The following is a 16272-nucleotide window of genomic DNA, read 5'->3' as shown; positions in this document are numbered from 1 at the left end:
TGCAGAGGGCTTCCTGTACGGGAACACTGAACAAGTGATGAAATGGCATGGAAAAGGACTGGGGAGCCTGAGCTGCAAAGGGAGTCTAGCAGCAAGGAGCATTCGGGGTCCTTATAGACAACTGGAGGTTCAGAAGGCAGAGAGCGCAGTGAGGAGATCCCTGGCAGTGGACCTGGCATGAGCAGAGATTGCAGGGAAGGCCAAGCAGGGGGGCCCCACCACCACAACCTTTGGGGCATCTTGCAGGCAAGAAGGTGAGTCCTCTGAAGTAGCCATTTTCAATGGGGGTCATATTTCCCATCCCCCCTGGAGTGCCCTGGCACACTGGAATCAGGCCACAGGTGGAAAACTGAAAATAATAAATTATTTTATGTTTGTCTGTCTGTGTTGTGCCCTTGCTTGATCGGAGGGCCCTGGGACCTGAGATGAGCTGAAAGAGGAGTTTAAAAAAAAAGGTTGAGAATGCCTGGTAGAAAGGGCATGGTAGCAGGGTCAGAAGGGGGTGAGCGAAGGGAGGGAGTGGGGGGACCAGGACAAGACTTTCCGGATAGGGGGCAGCCTTTTCCAAGGGAACAAACGAGAGGCAGGGCATAGGGGCACTGGCAGTAAATTGAACTAGATTTGGCAGGGCGGAGATGACAAGATGTTGGATGCACGTAGCAGGAAGAGGGCAGTGCAGAGAGGGGGGTCTTGGGAGGTGCAGCTGTTCTAAATGGTTGCTCACGCACAGAGCACATCCCTTGGATGAGATGACAAGCTTCAGGAGTGGTCTATAACTCCTTGCCTCCTCATATTTGGAAGACACTTTAAAAAGTCCTCTTTCTGTCCTTAAAATAAGCATTACGTGAAAGGCCTGCTGTGGGTGGACATGTCTTACATTATTTGCAAGGATAACCTTGCACTTGTCCAATGTTTTAAGCCACATAAAATGTAGTTTCCCAACTTCTAATTCCCCCCCACCCCCAACCACTTTTCAGCTTAACTATTCTTGGCTATATGAGATATAGATACTAAATATTTTTTTACCCAGCTTGTCGTTAATCTGTGGAACTCCTTGCCACAGGATATGGTGATGGTATCAGACCTAGATCCCTTTAAAAGGGGATAGGACAGATTGGTGAGGAAAAGTCCACCAGTAGGTTGGTACAGCCTCCTGGTATTAGAAGTAGACTGACCCTCAGAATGGCAGGTGCAAGGAAGTGACCACAGGATGCAGATACAGTATTTTGTTGTCCTGTGTGCTCCCCGAGGCATCTTGTCCTGTGTGCTCCCCGAGGCATCGGATGGGCCACTGTGAAATACAGGAAGCTGGACTAGACAGGCCTTTGGCCTGATCCAGCAGGGCTGTTAAGTTCTTAATGCACGATGTTAACATGGGATTCTTGTATGGCACCCTTTATCAGGCTGAATAGGGCTCCAGATTAATTAGGACCCTAGGGGAGAAATTCCAGAAACTTTACGTTGCTGAGCCCCCATGGACTTTGGTGACAGGAAGGAGCAAACAATTTTAAGTTAGCAGAGGAGAATTTGGGAAAGTGTGCATGCTTCTTGCATCCAGGAGGGCTGTTTCAGGCTGTTGTGGTTGTGCTGCTTGTTTCTGCCAGCAAAACACACCTGACTGTTGAAAATCGTAGCATCAAAAGTGTTTCTGTTTTTAAGAGAGGGGTTCAGATGCTCATGCACCAAAAAACATGGAAATGGTCAGGCTGTGCTATAGTCTCACTTGCTGTGACAGCCTTGCTGCAACTGAGCCTCTCTGTCCCCTGCTCCCCTGTGGTCTGTCAGCCTCAGTCCTTTTCCTCTCCAAGTTGCGGGGGGAGCACTGCTGAAGTGTGCTTGTGAAGCATGCCTAGACTTCAACACTGGGCACGCTCGGATCAGGCCCTGCTCCTCAGAGTCTGTGCATGCCTTCCTGTCACCTGCAGTTCCAAGTGGTGTGGCTGCCACTAGAGAAGCCCCTCCCCAGGAGTCTGTGTGCATGTGTGCATGGTTCCCGCATAGGGTTTTGTTCTGCTGTTTTGCCTGCTGTTCCAAGGAGTGACTCTTGCAGCTGCTTCTCAGCAGTCAAGAGTGTATGGGAAAATCCAACAGGGGCTAGCAGCAGGCCCCCCTCTCTCGGAAGACCGGGGCAGCTTCCCTTGGGCGGCTGCTCTCATCTTGCCCTAGCACGGATACCTCAAAGATGTGGCATGGTTAAGAAGGAATCCTGAGGCTGAGCCGGCAAATGGCAAGCCTCTAGAAGAGCATGCCTCGCAACACTTGGTGCGTTCTTGGCTCTAGTGGCTGAGCGAGGCACGGTGTCTGGTTGTGTGTCTCCCCTGCTGGTGTGCTGTTGAATGAAAACCAACCTTGAGAGGGGAAGAAGCGCTGCTTCAGGTCAGGAGTTTGAGTGCTCAAGAGACCAGGCAGGGGAGGATTAAGCAGCCGTGCTTCATTCTGCTTCTGGTTTAAAAAGAATCGGAAGACAGGGACTGTGCGGTGCAGGTCTGCCTCTTTTGGGCGCCCTTTCGTCACACAGGTGGTCGCTGTCTGCCAGCCCTTGGCCTGAACTGCCGGAAAAAGAGAAGAGAGTTTATTTCTCAGAGCCACAGCTGCTGTACTTGACCTTCCTTGGGGTGTTTCCATGACACGGTGCTCCTTACTTGGTGGGGTCTGGCAGGGTGTTACTATATGCAGTATCAGGGATGGCCAGACTTGCTTGATATAAGCCACGTACCATAAGCTTCAGGAGAACCGCAGGCATTTATATTCTAATCTTACATATATTTACCCACCTATGAACCTTAAACTTATATTTTAATCCAGTGGACTCTCAGTTTATATCTGGTAGATAATTATAAAGTGTGAAAAAAATTTATTTAGCTTTTATATTAATTGTTATGCAAAGAAAAGCTCAGCCAACACACTTCAGAGAACCACACATTATATCTCAAATAGTTGCATGTACGTACATGAGCTGCGGTTTGGCTGCCCCTGCTACATATCCTGCATTGTTACAAGAAACACCATTTTTCCTCAGTCCATCACTGTCAGTGGACAGTGGATCTGGCTAAGTGCCATGAGGCCTCTATTGGCTAGTGTCTGTGACATTACTGATGATGCGCACGCATTCTCCTCCTTCCTGTCCTGACACACGGGAGATGGTTGGCTTTAGCTTGGAAGTGCTAAGTAGACCCCATCCCATCCGTGTTTTGTCTGTTGAGTCTGCTTGTCAGGAAGGGGTTCTGTCCTTTTTTTGAAGCTGGTTTCTCCCCTCCTTGTCTCTGATGCAGGGAATCTGGCGCATCCCTGTGGATGAGATTGACCGCCCCGGCAGCTTTGCCTCGCACATGAACCGCTCCATCGTCCTGCTGCTGAATGTGCTGTCTCAGTTGAAGGATCACCACACCCTGCTGAAGGTCTCCTCGATGCTGCAGAGGACCCCCGACCAGGGAAAGTGAGAGTCTTGTCCAGTTCTTTGTTTCCACCCGACACTGGCCTGAACAGCAAGGGTACCTGCCTAGGGGGCTGCTGGCCTGTGTGTCTCCTAGAAAGTGCTTCAGTTAAATCTGCAATGGTGTGATTTGAAAGTGTGGCTTGTCTCAAAGGGCCAGCAGCCAACAGGAGGGAGTGGTGCAGCCGGTCTTGCACCCTTCAGTCTCGCCATGTTTGGCCAGACATGCAAGACTCCCCTCTGCCGCCTTCAGCCACTGACGGCTTGAGGAACGGGGAGATCTTTTGGGGAAAGGGGATGAAGGAGACATGCGGTGAAGGGAGGGAAAGAGGCAGGCAGGCTGATGCGGGGGAGGGGTGGAGAGTCTGCAGAGTAGGGTGTGGGGAAGCTGGATCCAGAGCCGTTTCTGTAGCTTAGAGGTTCTCATAGTTTTTAGCACCAGGACCCACTTTTTAAAATGACACTCTGTTGGGACCCACATAGCTGTATGAGACTTTTAAAAAGGTAATCTAGAAAGAAATAATATTTGATTGATTGATTGATTGATTGATTGATTGATTGATTGGGGGACTTATAATGAGACAGCCCTAATGGCTTGAGGCTTAAGGGGCTTAGTTCTGTGACCCAGCCTTCACCTGCCCCCCACCACCTGTCATTGACCAACTTGGGGAAAAAAACACACCCAGATATGCATCTCCCTTTATTTGCACAAGACAGTAAACTGCAAGAGCTCAGTTCTTTGCAGAGTAGTTAGTGGCTCCCTGACTTTTGAATAGTCTCTGGGCTTGAGACATTTGATCTTTACATCATCCGTGTTTTCATTGGAGGCGCTGCAGGACCTACCAGAAATTGAGTCAAGACCCACCAAGTGGGTTACAACCCACAATGTGAGCAATGCTGCTGTAGCTCAAGAATTTTCTGCCCCCTCTCAGAACCCCTGAGACTTTGTGGGCTACCTTGCAATAGCCAAGAGGTCATTGGATCTTGTTGCTTCATCCCTGTCTGGCCTGAAGCCCCCTTTCCCTCTGTTTGATCTCTGTTCTAAGTGCCTGAGCTGTTCAGCATGGGAACATGCTGGTTTTGCCATAGGATGGGTGGGGCCTGAGCCCTGTTGCATCTGGGCTCATTGGACAATAGGAGACAGTGGGATTTGGAGCTCTTGGCGTCAGCCTTTCTTGCTGCTTCACATTTCATATCTGGGAAGGCATGGCGGGGCTCCCAAGAGCCTGAGAGAACTCCCCTGCACATCTTGAACCCTTGGGGATTTCATGACTGCAAGGCCCACTTGCAGAGCTGAGTACAGGAATTTGAAAGGTCTGCCTGTCCTTGAAGAGAGCTGTTGTTGTTCTCCTCTAACTGTGGGAAAGCTCCTTTGTGCAGTGCCTTGTGTGTGTGTGGCCTTCGCCTTTGGGAGAGCCACCCAGCATTCCTGCCTCCTTCCAGTCAACTTGGAGTCTCCCAGTACCATTCTGCTTGGTGACGCAGCAGTTGTGAGCATGATGCAACATTGATGCACGTGGTCTTGATGTAAGTCTCCTTGGGGGGAAGTTGCCTGATTCATTTTGGGTCACACAAGTGCGCTGGTTACATACATTTGCACCTTCGCCCCCCTGCACATGTGCAACAGTTCCAGGAGGTTCCTCCAAGTTGCCTCTCTCCGTGTTTGCTCTTGATTCTCTCTGTGGTCCCTAACTGTGGTCCTGCACAGACCAGACCTACGCACCTGCCACATCTGACTGATGCTGAGAATTCTCACCAAACTTTTCCTTGGGCAATTTAGCGCACTCCTTCCTTTTGACTTCTTTGGATTTCCTGGGACCGTTTCCTGCCATCCTTGAGACCTTTTCTTCCCTTTCCTTGCTCATGTTTGTCAGAACGGATGTCCTCTAAGAAGCATCATGTTTGTGAAAGGAGGTTCCTGATTCACAGAGCCACTAATTTTGTCTCTCACCTGATCTGCTGGACAGAGTACCACCTGGAAAGATTGCAGTGTGGAATTTGGTGGCCAGACAAGGCTTGCCAGTCCAGACCCTTCTCTGGCCAGCAGCCCTGCTCAGTCTCGACATGCCCAAGAGTTGGTCATCACAGAAACAAAGCTCCACACTCATGTTAGGTGTGTGTTGCAGCACTCCAAGTGGGAGTGTGGAGGCCTCCTTAAGCCTCCATTCCAGCACCTTTGTGCTCTTTGACACTGAATGATGACTGCTCCTGTGTAGACAGCTGGAGCATGCGCAGAAAGGGCGATGCCCCAGTTCAGATTCTGAGGTTCTGGGCTCTTAGAATGCCCTTGAACCTTGTGGGAGAGCCCAGTCTGACCTCGATGCTTTTAAAGGGGGATCGGACAGATTTCTGGAAGAAAATTCCATCATAGGTGAAATAAAAATAGGCTACCTCTGAATGCCTGATGTAAGGAAGCAGCAACAGGATACAGGTACCTTCTGGTCTTTAGTGCTCCCTGAGGCATCTGGTGGGGCCACTGAGAGACACAGGAAGTTGGACTAGATGGGCCTCTTGCCTGATCCATCGGGTCTCTTCTTATGTTCTTAGGAGTCAGAGGCGACTGTTTCTGTTGCTTTTACAGTTTCTGTGGCCTCTCAGGAGAACAGCCCTCCCCTGCTGCTACTCCTTAAGGGCCTCCTGGGGAAGGCAGGAAGGTGCCTGTGGCAAATAACTCCTTGGATAGGGGTCTTGCTGCCAAAATCCACACTTACCTGACCTCAGTGGAATTTAAGAACAGCCCCGCGGATCAGGCCATGGGCCCATCTAGTCCAGCTTCCTGTATTTCAGAGTGGCGCACAAATGCCCCAGGGAGCACTCAAGACAACAAGAGACCTGCACCCCTGCATCTGGCATTCTGACGTAGCCCATTTCTAAAATCAGGAGGTTGCACATACACATCATGGCTTGTTCCCCATGATGGATTTTTCCTCCAGAAACTTGTCCAATCCCCTTTTAAAGGCGCCCAGGCCAGATGCCATCACCACATGCTGCAGTGATCATGCTGCGATCCGAACAGTGATCATGCTGCGATCCGTTTTGATGTGCACGTTGGGGGAAGAATACCAGGCAAATCTCTAACAAAAACCCTTGACTTCCGACGGGCGGACTTCCCTCAAATGAGGAGGCTGGTTAGAAGGAGGTTGAAAGGGAGGGTAAAAAGAGTCCATTCTCTCCAGAGTGCATGGAGGCTGCTTAAAACAACAGTAATAGAGGCCCAGCAGAGGTGTATACCGCAAAGAAAGAAGGGTTCCACTAAATCCAGGAGGGTGCCCGCATGGCTAACCAGCCAAGTTAGAGAGGCTGTGAAGGGCAAGGAAGCTTCCTTCCGTAAATGGAAGTCTTGCCCTAATGAGGAGAATAAAAAGGAACATAAACTGTGGCAAAAGAAATGTAAGAAGGTGATATGGGAGGCCAAGAGAGACTATGAAGAACGCATGGCCAGCAACATTAAGGGGAATAATAAAAGCTTCTTCAAATATGTTAGAAGCAGGAAACCCGCCAGAGAAGCAGTTGGCCCTCTGGATGGTGAGGGAGGGAAAGGGGAGATAAAAGGAGACTCAGAGATGGCAAAGAAATTAAATGAGTTCTTTGCATCTGTCTTCACGGCAGAAGACCTCGGGCAGATACCGCTGCCCGAACGGCCCCTCCTGACCGAGGAATTAAGTCAGATAGAGGTTAAAAGAGAAGAAGTTTCAGACCTCGTTGATAAATTAAAGATCAATAAGTCACCGGGCCCTGATGGCATCCACCCAAGGGTTATTAAGGAATTGAAGAATGAAGTTGCAGATCTCTTGACTAAGGTATGCAACTTGTCCCTCAAAACGGCCATGGTGCCAGAAGATTGGAGGATAGCAAATGTCACGCCTGTTTTTAAAAAGGGAAAGAGGGGGGACCCGGGAAACTATAGGCCGGTCAGCCTAACATCCATACCGGGTAAGATGGTGGAATGCTTCATCAAAGATAGGATCTCAAAACACATAGACGAACAGGCCTTGCTGAGGGAGAGTCAGCATGGCTTCTGTAAGGGTAAGTCTTGCCTCACGAACCTTATAGAATTCTTTGAAAAGGTCAACAGGCATGTGGATGCGGGAGAACCCGTGGACATTCTATATCTGGACTTTCAGAAGGCGTTTGACACGGTCCCTCACCAAAGGCTACTGAAAAAACTCCACAGTCAGGGAATTAGAGGACAGGTCCTCTCGTGGATTGAGAACTGGTTGGAGGCCAGGAAGCAGAGAGTGGGTGTCAATGGGCAATTTTCACAATGGAGAGAGGTGAAAAGCGGTGTGCCCCAAGGATCTGTCCTGGGACCGGTGCTTTTCAACCTCTTCATAAATGACCTGGAGACAGGGTTGAGCAGTGAAGTGGCTAAGTTTGCAGACGACACCAAACTTTTCCGAGTGGTAAAGACCAGAAGTGATTGTGAGGAGCTCCAGAAGGATCTCTCCAGACTGGCAGAATGGGCAGCAAAATGGCAGATGTGCTTCAATGTCAGTAAGTGTAAAGTCATGCACATGGGGGCAAAAAATCAAAACTTTAGATATAGGCTGATGGGTTCTGAGCTGTCTGTGACAGATCAGGAGAGAGATCTTGGGGGGGTGGTGGACAGGTCGATGAAAGTGTCGACCCAATGTGCGGCGGCAGTGAAGAAGGCCAATTCTATGCTTGGGATCATTAGGAAGGGTATTGAGAACAAAATGGCTAGTATTATAATGCCGTTGTACAAATCTATGGTAAGGCCACACCTGGAGTATTGTGCCCAGTTCTGGTCGCCGCATCTCAAAAAAGACATAGTGGAAATGGAAAAGGTGCAAAACAGAGCAACTAAGATGATTACGGGGCTGGGGCACCTTCCTTATGAGGAAAGGCTACGGCGTTTGGGCCTCTTCAGCCTAGAAAAGAGACGCTTGAGGGGGGACATGATTGAGACATACAAAATTATGCAGGGGATGGACAGAGTGGATAGGGAGATGCTCTTTACACTCTCACATAATACCAGAACCAGGGGACATCCACTAAAATTGAGAGATGGGAGAGTTAGGACAGACAAAAGAAAATATTTCTTTACTCAGCGTGTGGTCGGTCTGTGGAACTCCTTGCCACAGGATGTGGTGCTGGCGTCTAGCCTAGACGCCTTTAAAAGGGGATTGGACAAGTTTCTGGAGGAAAAATCCATTATGGGGTACAAGCCATGATGTGTATGCGCAACCTCCTGATTTTAGAAATGGGTTAAGTCAGAATGCCAGATGTAGGGGAGGGCACCAGGATGAGGTCTCTTGTTATCTGGTGTGCTCCCTGGGGCATTTGGTGGGCCGCTGTGAGATACAGGAAGCTGGACTAGATGGCCCTATGGCCTGATCCAGTGGGGCTGTTCTTATGTTCTTATGTTCACATCCAGTGGCAAGGAGTTCCACAGGAGTTCCATCTGAGCTGGCCCACCTACAAATTGCCCCAGGCATCTGGGGGCCAGAAACAAACTTTACCTCTTGGGTTTTGCGCTGTGTTGGCCATTTGGGCCAGGTCTGTCTCATTCTTGTCCTCTGTCACCCTCTGGCCAGGACACAGTGTTGGGGCCTCCCAGTACTCATGGTCCTATTTTGAGTAACTGGGTGCACAGAGCGTCCATCCTAGCCTGTTGAGCCGTCCAGCAGAAGGGAACACTCCCTGCCCATGGTGCTGTCTGGGGCTGTGATGCCCTTAGACATACCAACCTGTGAGCAAGTCCCTTGAAGCTTGGTGGAGGACTCTGAGCAGACATGCCTACACTTGTACTGTGAAGTCACTTGAGAAGCAGGTGCCCTGGACTGCTGAGGCACCCCTGATGTAGTCTGGGATCCCCCATCACTGCCTCCTTGTCCTCTCTTGGTATGCAACCACAGGCTTTGGGATGGCTCAGTCTTCTGGCTCATTGAGTAGAGAGATCTGCATGAAGGCCCCTGAGGCTGGCCCATCTAACCAGATGTTGTTATGAAACCAGTCAGAAGTCATGCGAAAAGGGCTGCCTCTGCAGTAACACCCAGAGACAGCATTCAGGGCTGCTGCCTTGCTCTGCAGCACGAAGCCGTCTGTCAGAATGAAGACTGTGAAATGCTGGTTTTTTGCCCATGAAGGCTGTGAACAGAACTTTGAGGCCTCCTCCATTCTGCCTCCACCGGTGCAAACAGCCATCCCCTCTCTCTGGCACCAGGGAGGGAGCTGCATTCAGACGGAACTGCATTCAGACAGAACCAGGCACTGCTCTTTCTGCCAGGGGAGCCCCCCTCACATAGATGCCTCTCTCAGTGCAAACAGTAGTACAGGAGTTGGAACTGTCAGGCCCTGACCTGTCCCTGGGGACGTGGCCTACTTCTCCAAGCGAGGCCATGCAGGGGGCAGCAGGGGGGGGCCTTGCGACACATTTTCGCCTGTTTTGCCACCTCCTGCAGTGAGTGACAGTATCTCAGCTGCATCTTCTGCCCTTTGTCACCAGTGGGGAGTGGGTGGGTTGTTGTGCTGTCAAGCTTTAGGTATGGTTTGAAGTCCCGCCTGCGGCAAGGACTGGAGCCTAGGAGGGCTCGGGTGCACACAGCGTGTCACCTGCAGGCTTATACTTCAGAGACCTGGCCCTTCATCATTCTCACCTTGTAGCAGGGAGCTGCCTTTGCCATCGATTTGCCTCGTGCTCTTGGGTCAAGTCCCTGGAGAGGCCGCATTGGTGGAGGCTGCTGACTGGGTGGGTGGGACGGGGGATGGAGGGGAGCTGTTGCGCCAAGTCGCTTCTCTCCTCTGGCCAGGGGTCAGAGAATGGCATATCATAGTCTTGATGCTCCTGGCGGTCTGCACAGTGGCTGTGGCAAGTGTTACTCAGGATGAACCGCACTGGAAATGGCTGCTTCGTCTCTTGCTGGGCAGATGAGGCTAGCTGGGGGGGGGGGGCTGATGCCAGCATCTTCCTTTTAGCCTCTTTGAACAGCAGCCATGTTGGCTTTGCGCTTTTGTTCACCTGTGTCCCATGCAGGGGGGGGGTGGCATTGAAAAGGGTAGCTATAAGTTGGTGCCTCTTGCGGGAGGGGATTGCCATGCTCAAGGGCCCATTCCCGTAAGAACCTTTGGGTCACTGGAAAAAGCCCGGATGCTCAGCTGACCCCTCGGTCCACCTTGCTGCGTATTCCAACCCTGACTGGCAGCAGCGACTCTCCAGGGTGTCGTGCTCAGGCCCCTTTTCCCAGAGGTGCTGCTTGGAGGCTGAGTGTGCTGGGCCTTTGGGGCGCAAACCAGGGTGTGGCCCCACGGCTGAACTGCGGCCCCCCCCTAGCTCTTCGGGGGGCTACCAGAACTGAGATCCAGCATCCTGAGAGTTTACTATAGACTTTATATCTTGATGGTAGAATATAGCAATCCGAACGTGCGCTTAAAAAGTGCGTGTGAGTTAATAGGCCAAATGAATCTAAGCACATCTGGCTATAAAATTGCATACAAGACTAGAGTAAATTATCCTAACATTGGGGGGGCCCTTAGGCACAGGGGCCCAGTTAGGAGCAATTGGTCCAGTTGGCCTGTGAGTGTAGGTGGGTGGGTAGTGGGCAGGGGGAAAATGTACCAAGCTCTACCAGCCCAATAAAACCCTTGGTATGTGCAGGCCGCTGCTGCTCTGCCTGGGTCTCCATTTGAGTAGCACCTGATCAAGAATGTGGAGGGGTGAAGAGAGTCTTGGCTGCAGATGGGGCCACATATTCTAGCTCACTGTTCTCGATCCAAAGTGGGATCTGATGGATAGGGATGGAAAGTCTCCAGCAAGACTGTCAGGGCAGGTTTATTGACCAGTCTCTCTCATTGCACTGCAGGAAGTACCTGCGAGATGCAGACCGCCAAGTCCTTGCCCAGCGCGCCTTTGTTCTCACAGTGACGGTACTGGAGGACATGCTGAATGAGCTCGTGGAGGTGGGATCCTAGCACCCTGTGCTACTACTGTGTGCTGGGGGGGGATGTTCTTTGATCACAGTGTGTGAGGGCATCCTATGTTTGCTTCAAAGGTCTCCAAGGATCTGGATTCTACGAGCTGCAGCCTTCCTGGGGCCAGGATGACAACCGATGTCTCTCACAAAGCCAGTGCTGAGGAGGGGCAGGAGGCCCTCCCCAAAAAGGCCCCCCTGGACGATGGGGGAGCAGCGGCATATGGTGCTGAGAATGGGGCAAAAGAAGCACAGCCTCCCACCGCCATGGACCTGGACGCCAAGGTCAGCACGGAGGCCAGAGAGGCTCTGCCTCTTGGCCCCGCAGAGCTCATGGACTTCACTGGACAGTCCAGTGACCCCGACAAACTAGACTCCTCCCTGAGATGTGCAGAGTTTGTCCGCATGCCACCAGGCAAAGTGTCCAAGGACAAAGCCACTGCAGAGCTCTCCCTGGAGGACCTCAGCATCAGTTCCAGGCACCAGCAGCTGGAGGCAGCGAAGGTCCGCGTCCAGGCAGCTCCGGGCGAGGAGGTCTGTCAGAGACCCAGCAGGAAGAGGAAATTGACAGTGGACGCCGAGTCGGGGAAAACTCTGCTCCTGGATGCCTACCGTGTGTGGCAGCAGGGGCAGAAGGTCATGACCTATGACCTGGGCAAGATTGAGAAGATCATGTCTGAGACATACATGCTGATTAAGCAGGTGAGTGGCAGCTGTGGGAGATATCTTTGCTGCAGCCCTTGATGGGCCTAATTTCTCCCCCTTTTGGAATGACATGTTTACGATGCCCAGGTCGTTCAGCAGTGAGCGAGGGGGCTCTTAATAGAGGTGGTGAAGAAGGAAGGGATGGGACCAGCAGGTGGATTTGTGAGGACAAGTGACCCTAGCAAGGCCTCCTAGGTTCCCCCTCCCTTTGGCTGCAGGGGTGGGGTGAAGACATTTCTCCCAAGGAATAACTTGGTTGCCATTTGGCAGAAACATCCTCACCCTGTTGACTGTTGGGGGCAGGGAGGAGAAGGTCATGTCTGAAATGTGCTTCCTCTGTCCAACCCGTTGCTCAATAGGGATGTTTTTGTCTGCCCACCACTACACTGATGGACAGGAAGATGAGCACATGCATATGGGGGAGGGAGGTGTTTGGGGGTACAAGAGGTCCTTTTCTGGATTGTGCCCCAGAATCTCCCATCATTTGGTGCTTGGGTGGAGACCAAGACAGGCTCCCTGGCTTCTATAGGTGCTGCAAAGTCGCACAAACGGGACCTGTTCCTGAAAGGGCCAATGGACTGAGGCTGTGGTAGCAGGGATCACTCCCTGTTCTCACTGATCCATGAGATGTGGGGCAGGGCCACTGCAATCAAATGCCCCCCCTTGCCAATCCCATCCCCTAATGTCCAGGACTCTCTTCTGCAGCTGGTCATCCTTTGTCCCAGCTGCTGCATCTGCCCGTTTGCACTAAAACAAATATAGAAGAGACTGAGAAACAAACAGCCCAGTCCTGTGCACATCCACTCAGAAGGAAGGAGGTGTCCTGAGGTGGTCCTGGATGCTGCCAGAGGTTGCTAACGCAAACCAGAAGAGGCTTCTGGTCGTGTCCAGGAGGCTCTCTTTGGAGACAGTGTCTCTGCAGATGCTGAGCCCGTGGGTAAGAAAGGCCCACTGGATACTGCTTTTCAACAAAAAGTTCCCACAGTGATTTGCGGGGCAAAATGAACGGACAGTTCCATGCTCCCCGAAGGGCTCACAGTCCAAATAGTCCAGCAGCAGCAGCAGCAGCAGCCAAAGGCCTCTAGAAAAGGCGCTCAGCCTCGTGTGTGAAGAGGGACAGCTGCTCTTCCCCCAGCTGAGGGCAAGCAGTGCTGCACTGTGAACAGCACCCTCAGGCCCTGCGTGCAGGAACAGTGCCTGGTGCTGAACTGTCTGGATCTTTTTCTACAGGTGGATGAAGAAGCAGCCCTGGAACAGGCTGTCAAATTCTGCCAGGTGCACATAGGAGCTTCTGCACAAAAGCAGGTACATGGGCTGTTAAATGAGGACTGGGAAGCGCATGCCTGAGATCTGCGGGGGATGGAGTGGGAGGGAGCAGGGCACCCTCTCAATCCCTTGCTCAAGGCAGAGTCTGGCATAAGGCCTTAGGAGACCTGGGGAATCAACTCCCGCTCCTCAACCCTCCAGCCACCAAGCAGACTTTCAGGTCCAGACTTTCCCTAAGCTCAATGTCTTTCCTTTAAGGGGAAACATAACCTGTGTGGTCCTGGTTTGTGTCCTCTGAATGACGGGAGCTTGGACCCTTCTGCGCTGAGTGGTGCTGCGCCAACCAGGAGAGGCTTGGGGGGGAGGGGATTCCAGGAGAATTATATGCGTGGGGTGAGGGTTCTGCTTGGCATGAACTTTGCAGGTGTCTTCCAAGGGAGGCACCTCAGCAGCGCATTGTGTTGGCGTTGGTGGTGAATGTCCATCGGCTTTTGGTCTCTTTAGAGCAGCAGGTGCCTGACCATGGCCCACAGACAGGACCCAGCATTTGGAAAAAAGACATACCTGCATGGAGCTTTCTATTCCTTGCCACAGTATCTTCTCTTTCCAACCGAATGTGTCAGAAACTTGCACCGGGCAACTGCTTCTGCCCAGAAATCGGGGCGCAGAGCCTGTTAGGGCAATGGCCAGCAGAAGTGACTGTCACACAATTGACTTGAAAGAGAAGACGCTGCTGCGTGGAACAGAAAGTGCTGCGCAGGGATGCCCTTTTCTGAACACAGCAGTCTGCAGTTTGGAGACCACTGATCTAGAGCACTTGCGTTTCCTTCCTGTTGACCTTGACTGGTGGGGGGGCAGTTTCCCAAGGAAAGAAGGTTTGTCCCATCTCTCCAAGTTTGATTGCTGTTGTGTTTTCCCCTGTTGTTCAGCCTGTTCTTTACAGCATTTTGTCCCTTCCCCCCACTCCAGACTGCAGGAGAGACGCCAACCACTCCGAAGCACAGCCGAGACGGCAGGGAGGGCTTCTTCCCAGCAGCCGCTGCCGACCCCGTCACCACAGAAGCCCTCCTAAGACTGACGGACCTGCAGGCCAAGCCAAAGACCTCCTCTCCACCCCCTGCCTCCTCTTCCTCAGCGGGAGTGCTGCTGCTACTGCCGCCTCCTTCCACAGTGGAACAGGTGGGGGCGGAAGGCATGGAGGAGACTCCCGCCACCTCCAGCCTTGCACAGGGTAAGTGCCTGGGATTCCACCCCGTGAGTGCAGAATCTGTTCCTTGGGCTTCTTCTGCTTTGAAGGGAGACTTGGGCTGCTGCCTTGGGCTCTCACATGCACATGTTTGCGCACCGGGCTATGCCGTATCTTGGGTTTTTCCACTTTGGAATGGTTTTACAATCCAGCTTCCTTGCACTCGTGCTCTTTTAGCAAGCCGGGATTTAAATGTAGGTTGTGCATAAGGAGGAAGAGGGTTGGCTTCTGGTTGCAAGAATGCAAAAGCGTGGACACAAAATGCCGTGAAAATCCCGGTCAGACAAAGTGGGCCTTTATACAAGGGGGACGTAAGTGATTTAGGAACGGTCAGCAGAAGTGTTGAAGTGGCGCAGAACATTTTGTCCAAATTCTGTTTTGTACACATGCTGGTGGCAGGGCCTACACAGGGGGACACCCCTCACCACGTCTCCTCTGTGGGGCATCTAGGCCTGTGCTGGATTCGAAGCCCAATGCTTGCCTGCTGCCTGCACTGCATTTGGGCTGCAAGTGCTGGTCAGGCCCAGCCTAGCACACACCTGACAAGGACTCAGGAGGGTGCAAGCAGTTGGCCTAACCTGGGGTTCGAAGCATGCCGGGAAGACTGGAAAGTATAAGGCAGAAAAACAACAGGGTAGGGTGAAGGTCCGTAAGAAGCCAATCCAGTGGCTGGTGAGGTTTGAAGTCGCTCCACTTTCTGTTTGCAATGCCTGTTCTTTCCTCGGCTAGCTAATCAGAAGCATTTCTGGGCCAGAGGATCCACAAGCTTGGCCATGCCGTCAGTGAAGATTCCTTTGCCAGGGCTCCCCACCTGGAACCAACATTCGTGACAAATGGCTGCATTGCTGATGTCTCTTCTGGGTGCATTCTTGTGGTCCCCTATCCCCGATTTGGTGCTTCTCAGCACTGACCGCCCCCTTTCCCACAAATTCGGGGCTATTGCCATTGTAGCTATAAATAAATAATTGGCACAGTGTATTTGGAGACAGTATTTTGCATTTTATTGGCAGAAACCTTTGTACATAGGACAGTCCCCCCCCCCAGTCTGTGCGACTTTTCCATTTCCACCCACCACCCCCAAACACATGAATTAGCCTTCACTGGACAAAATCTTCCAATGGAGCCGGACTCTGAACAGCAGAGGCGAACTGGCTCCCCCTGCTGGGTTGGGAGCAGAACGCAGGCAGCTGCTGGCTTCACACTCTGCCTTGAGCCCCTTTCTGTCCACCAACCTTCTCCTGGGTGAATAATCTCTGTGGCATGTTTATTTCCATGCAAAGTCATTCCTGTGACCCATTCTCTCTCCAACTGGTGGGAAGTCAATTTGTGCAACCACTGCTTTTGAAAGGGAGGTTCCTGCAAAGTTGAAGGGGCCCAGGAAGTCAGCTGCCCCTCACCTTGCTTCCCTCAGGGACTGGCTGCAGTCTGGCCTGGGGAAGAATTGCCTCCTCTCTTTGGTCCAAGGGCCCCTTTTGGGGGATGCTCTCTGGGACCACAAAGGCTGGCAAGGAGAAACAGGCATCCTGCAGCTGGATTTGGGTGCTGTCCAGGCCTAGGGCGGGGAGTCTGAAGGGGTTGGTATTTTGGCTGCTTCCTGTGCCAGCTGCAGAAAAGGGAGGAGGACCACAACTACGCTGCTCAAGGAGGGCATCCAGGGGGCCTTGAATGGCTCCGTGCAGTTTGGTAGCTGC

At 52.1% G+C, this 16272-nt stretch overlaps 1 protein-coding gene across 5 annotated transcripts in view; it reads left to right on the top strand.

Moving 5' to 3' along the window:
* Nucleotides 1-16272, top strand: part of CABIN1 (calcineurin binding protein 1) — a 79092-nt gene that overhangs the window by 57335 nt on the left and 5485 nt on the right. For all 5 annotated transcript variants that reach the window (XM_066609652.1, XM_066609653.1, XM_066609654.1 and 2 more), the window contains 5 exons: nucleotides 3273-3436; nucleotides 11257-11353; nucleotides 11446-12066; nucleotides 13300-13374; nucleotides 14305-14566. In XM_066609652.1, coding sequence (XP_066465749.1) covers nucleotides 3273-3436; nucleotides 11257-11353; nucleotides 11446-12066; nucleotides 13300-13374; nucleotides 14305-14566 — 1219 coding nt within the window. The remainder of the gene's footprint in view (nucleotides 1-3272; nucleotides 3437-11256; nucleotides 11354-11445; nucleotides 12067-13299; nucleotides 13375-14304; nucleotides 14567-16272) is intronic.

Source organism: Tiliqua scincoides, chromosome 14, assembly GCF_035046505.1.
Source record: "Tiliqua scincoides isolate rTilSci1 chromosome 14, rTilSci1.hap2, whole genome shotgun sequence".
Taxonomy (NCBI): Eukaryota; Metazoa; Chordata; class Lepidosauria; order Squamata; family Scincidae; genus Tiliqua; species Tiliqua scincoides.
This window is presented reverse-complemented; position numbering and strand designations above follow the sequence as displayed.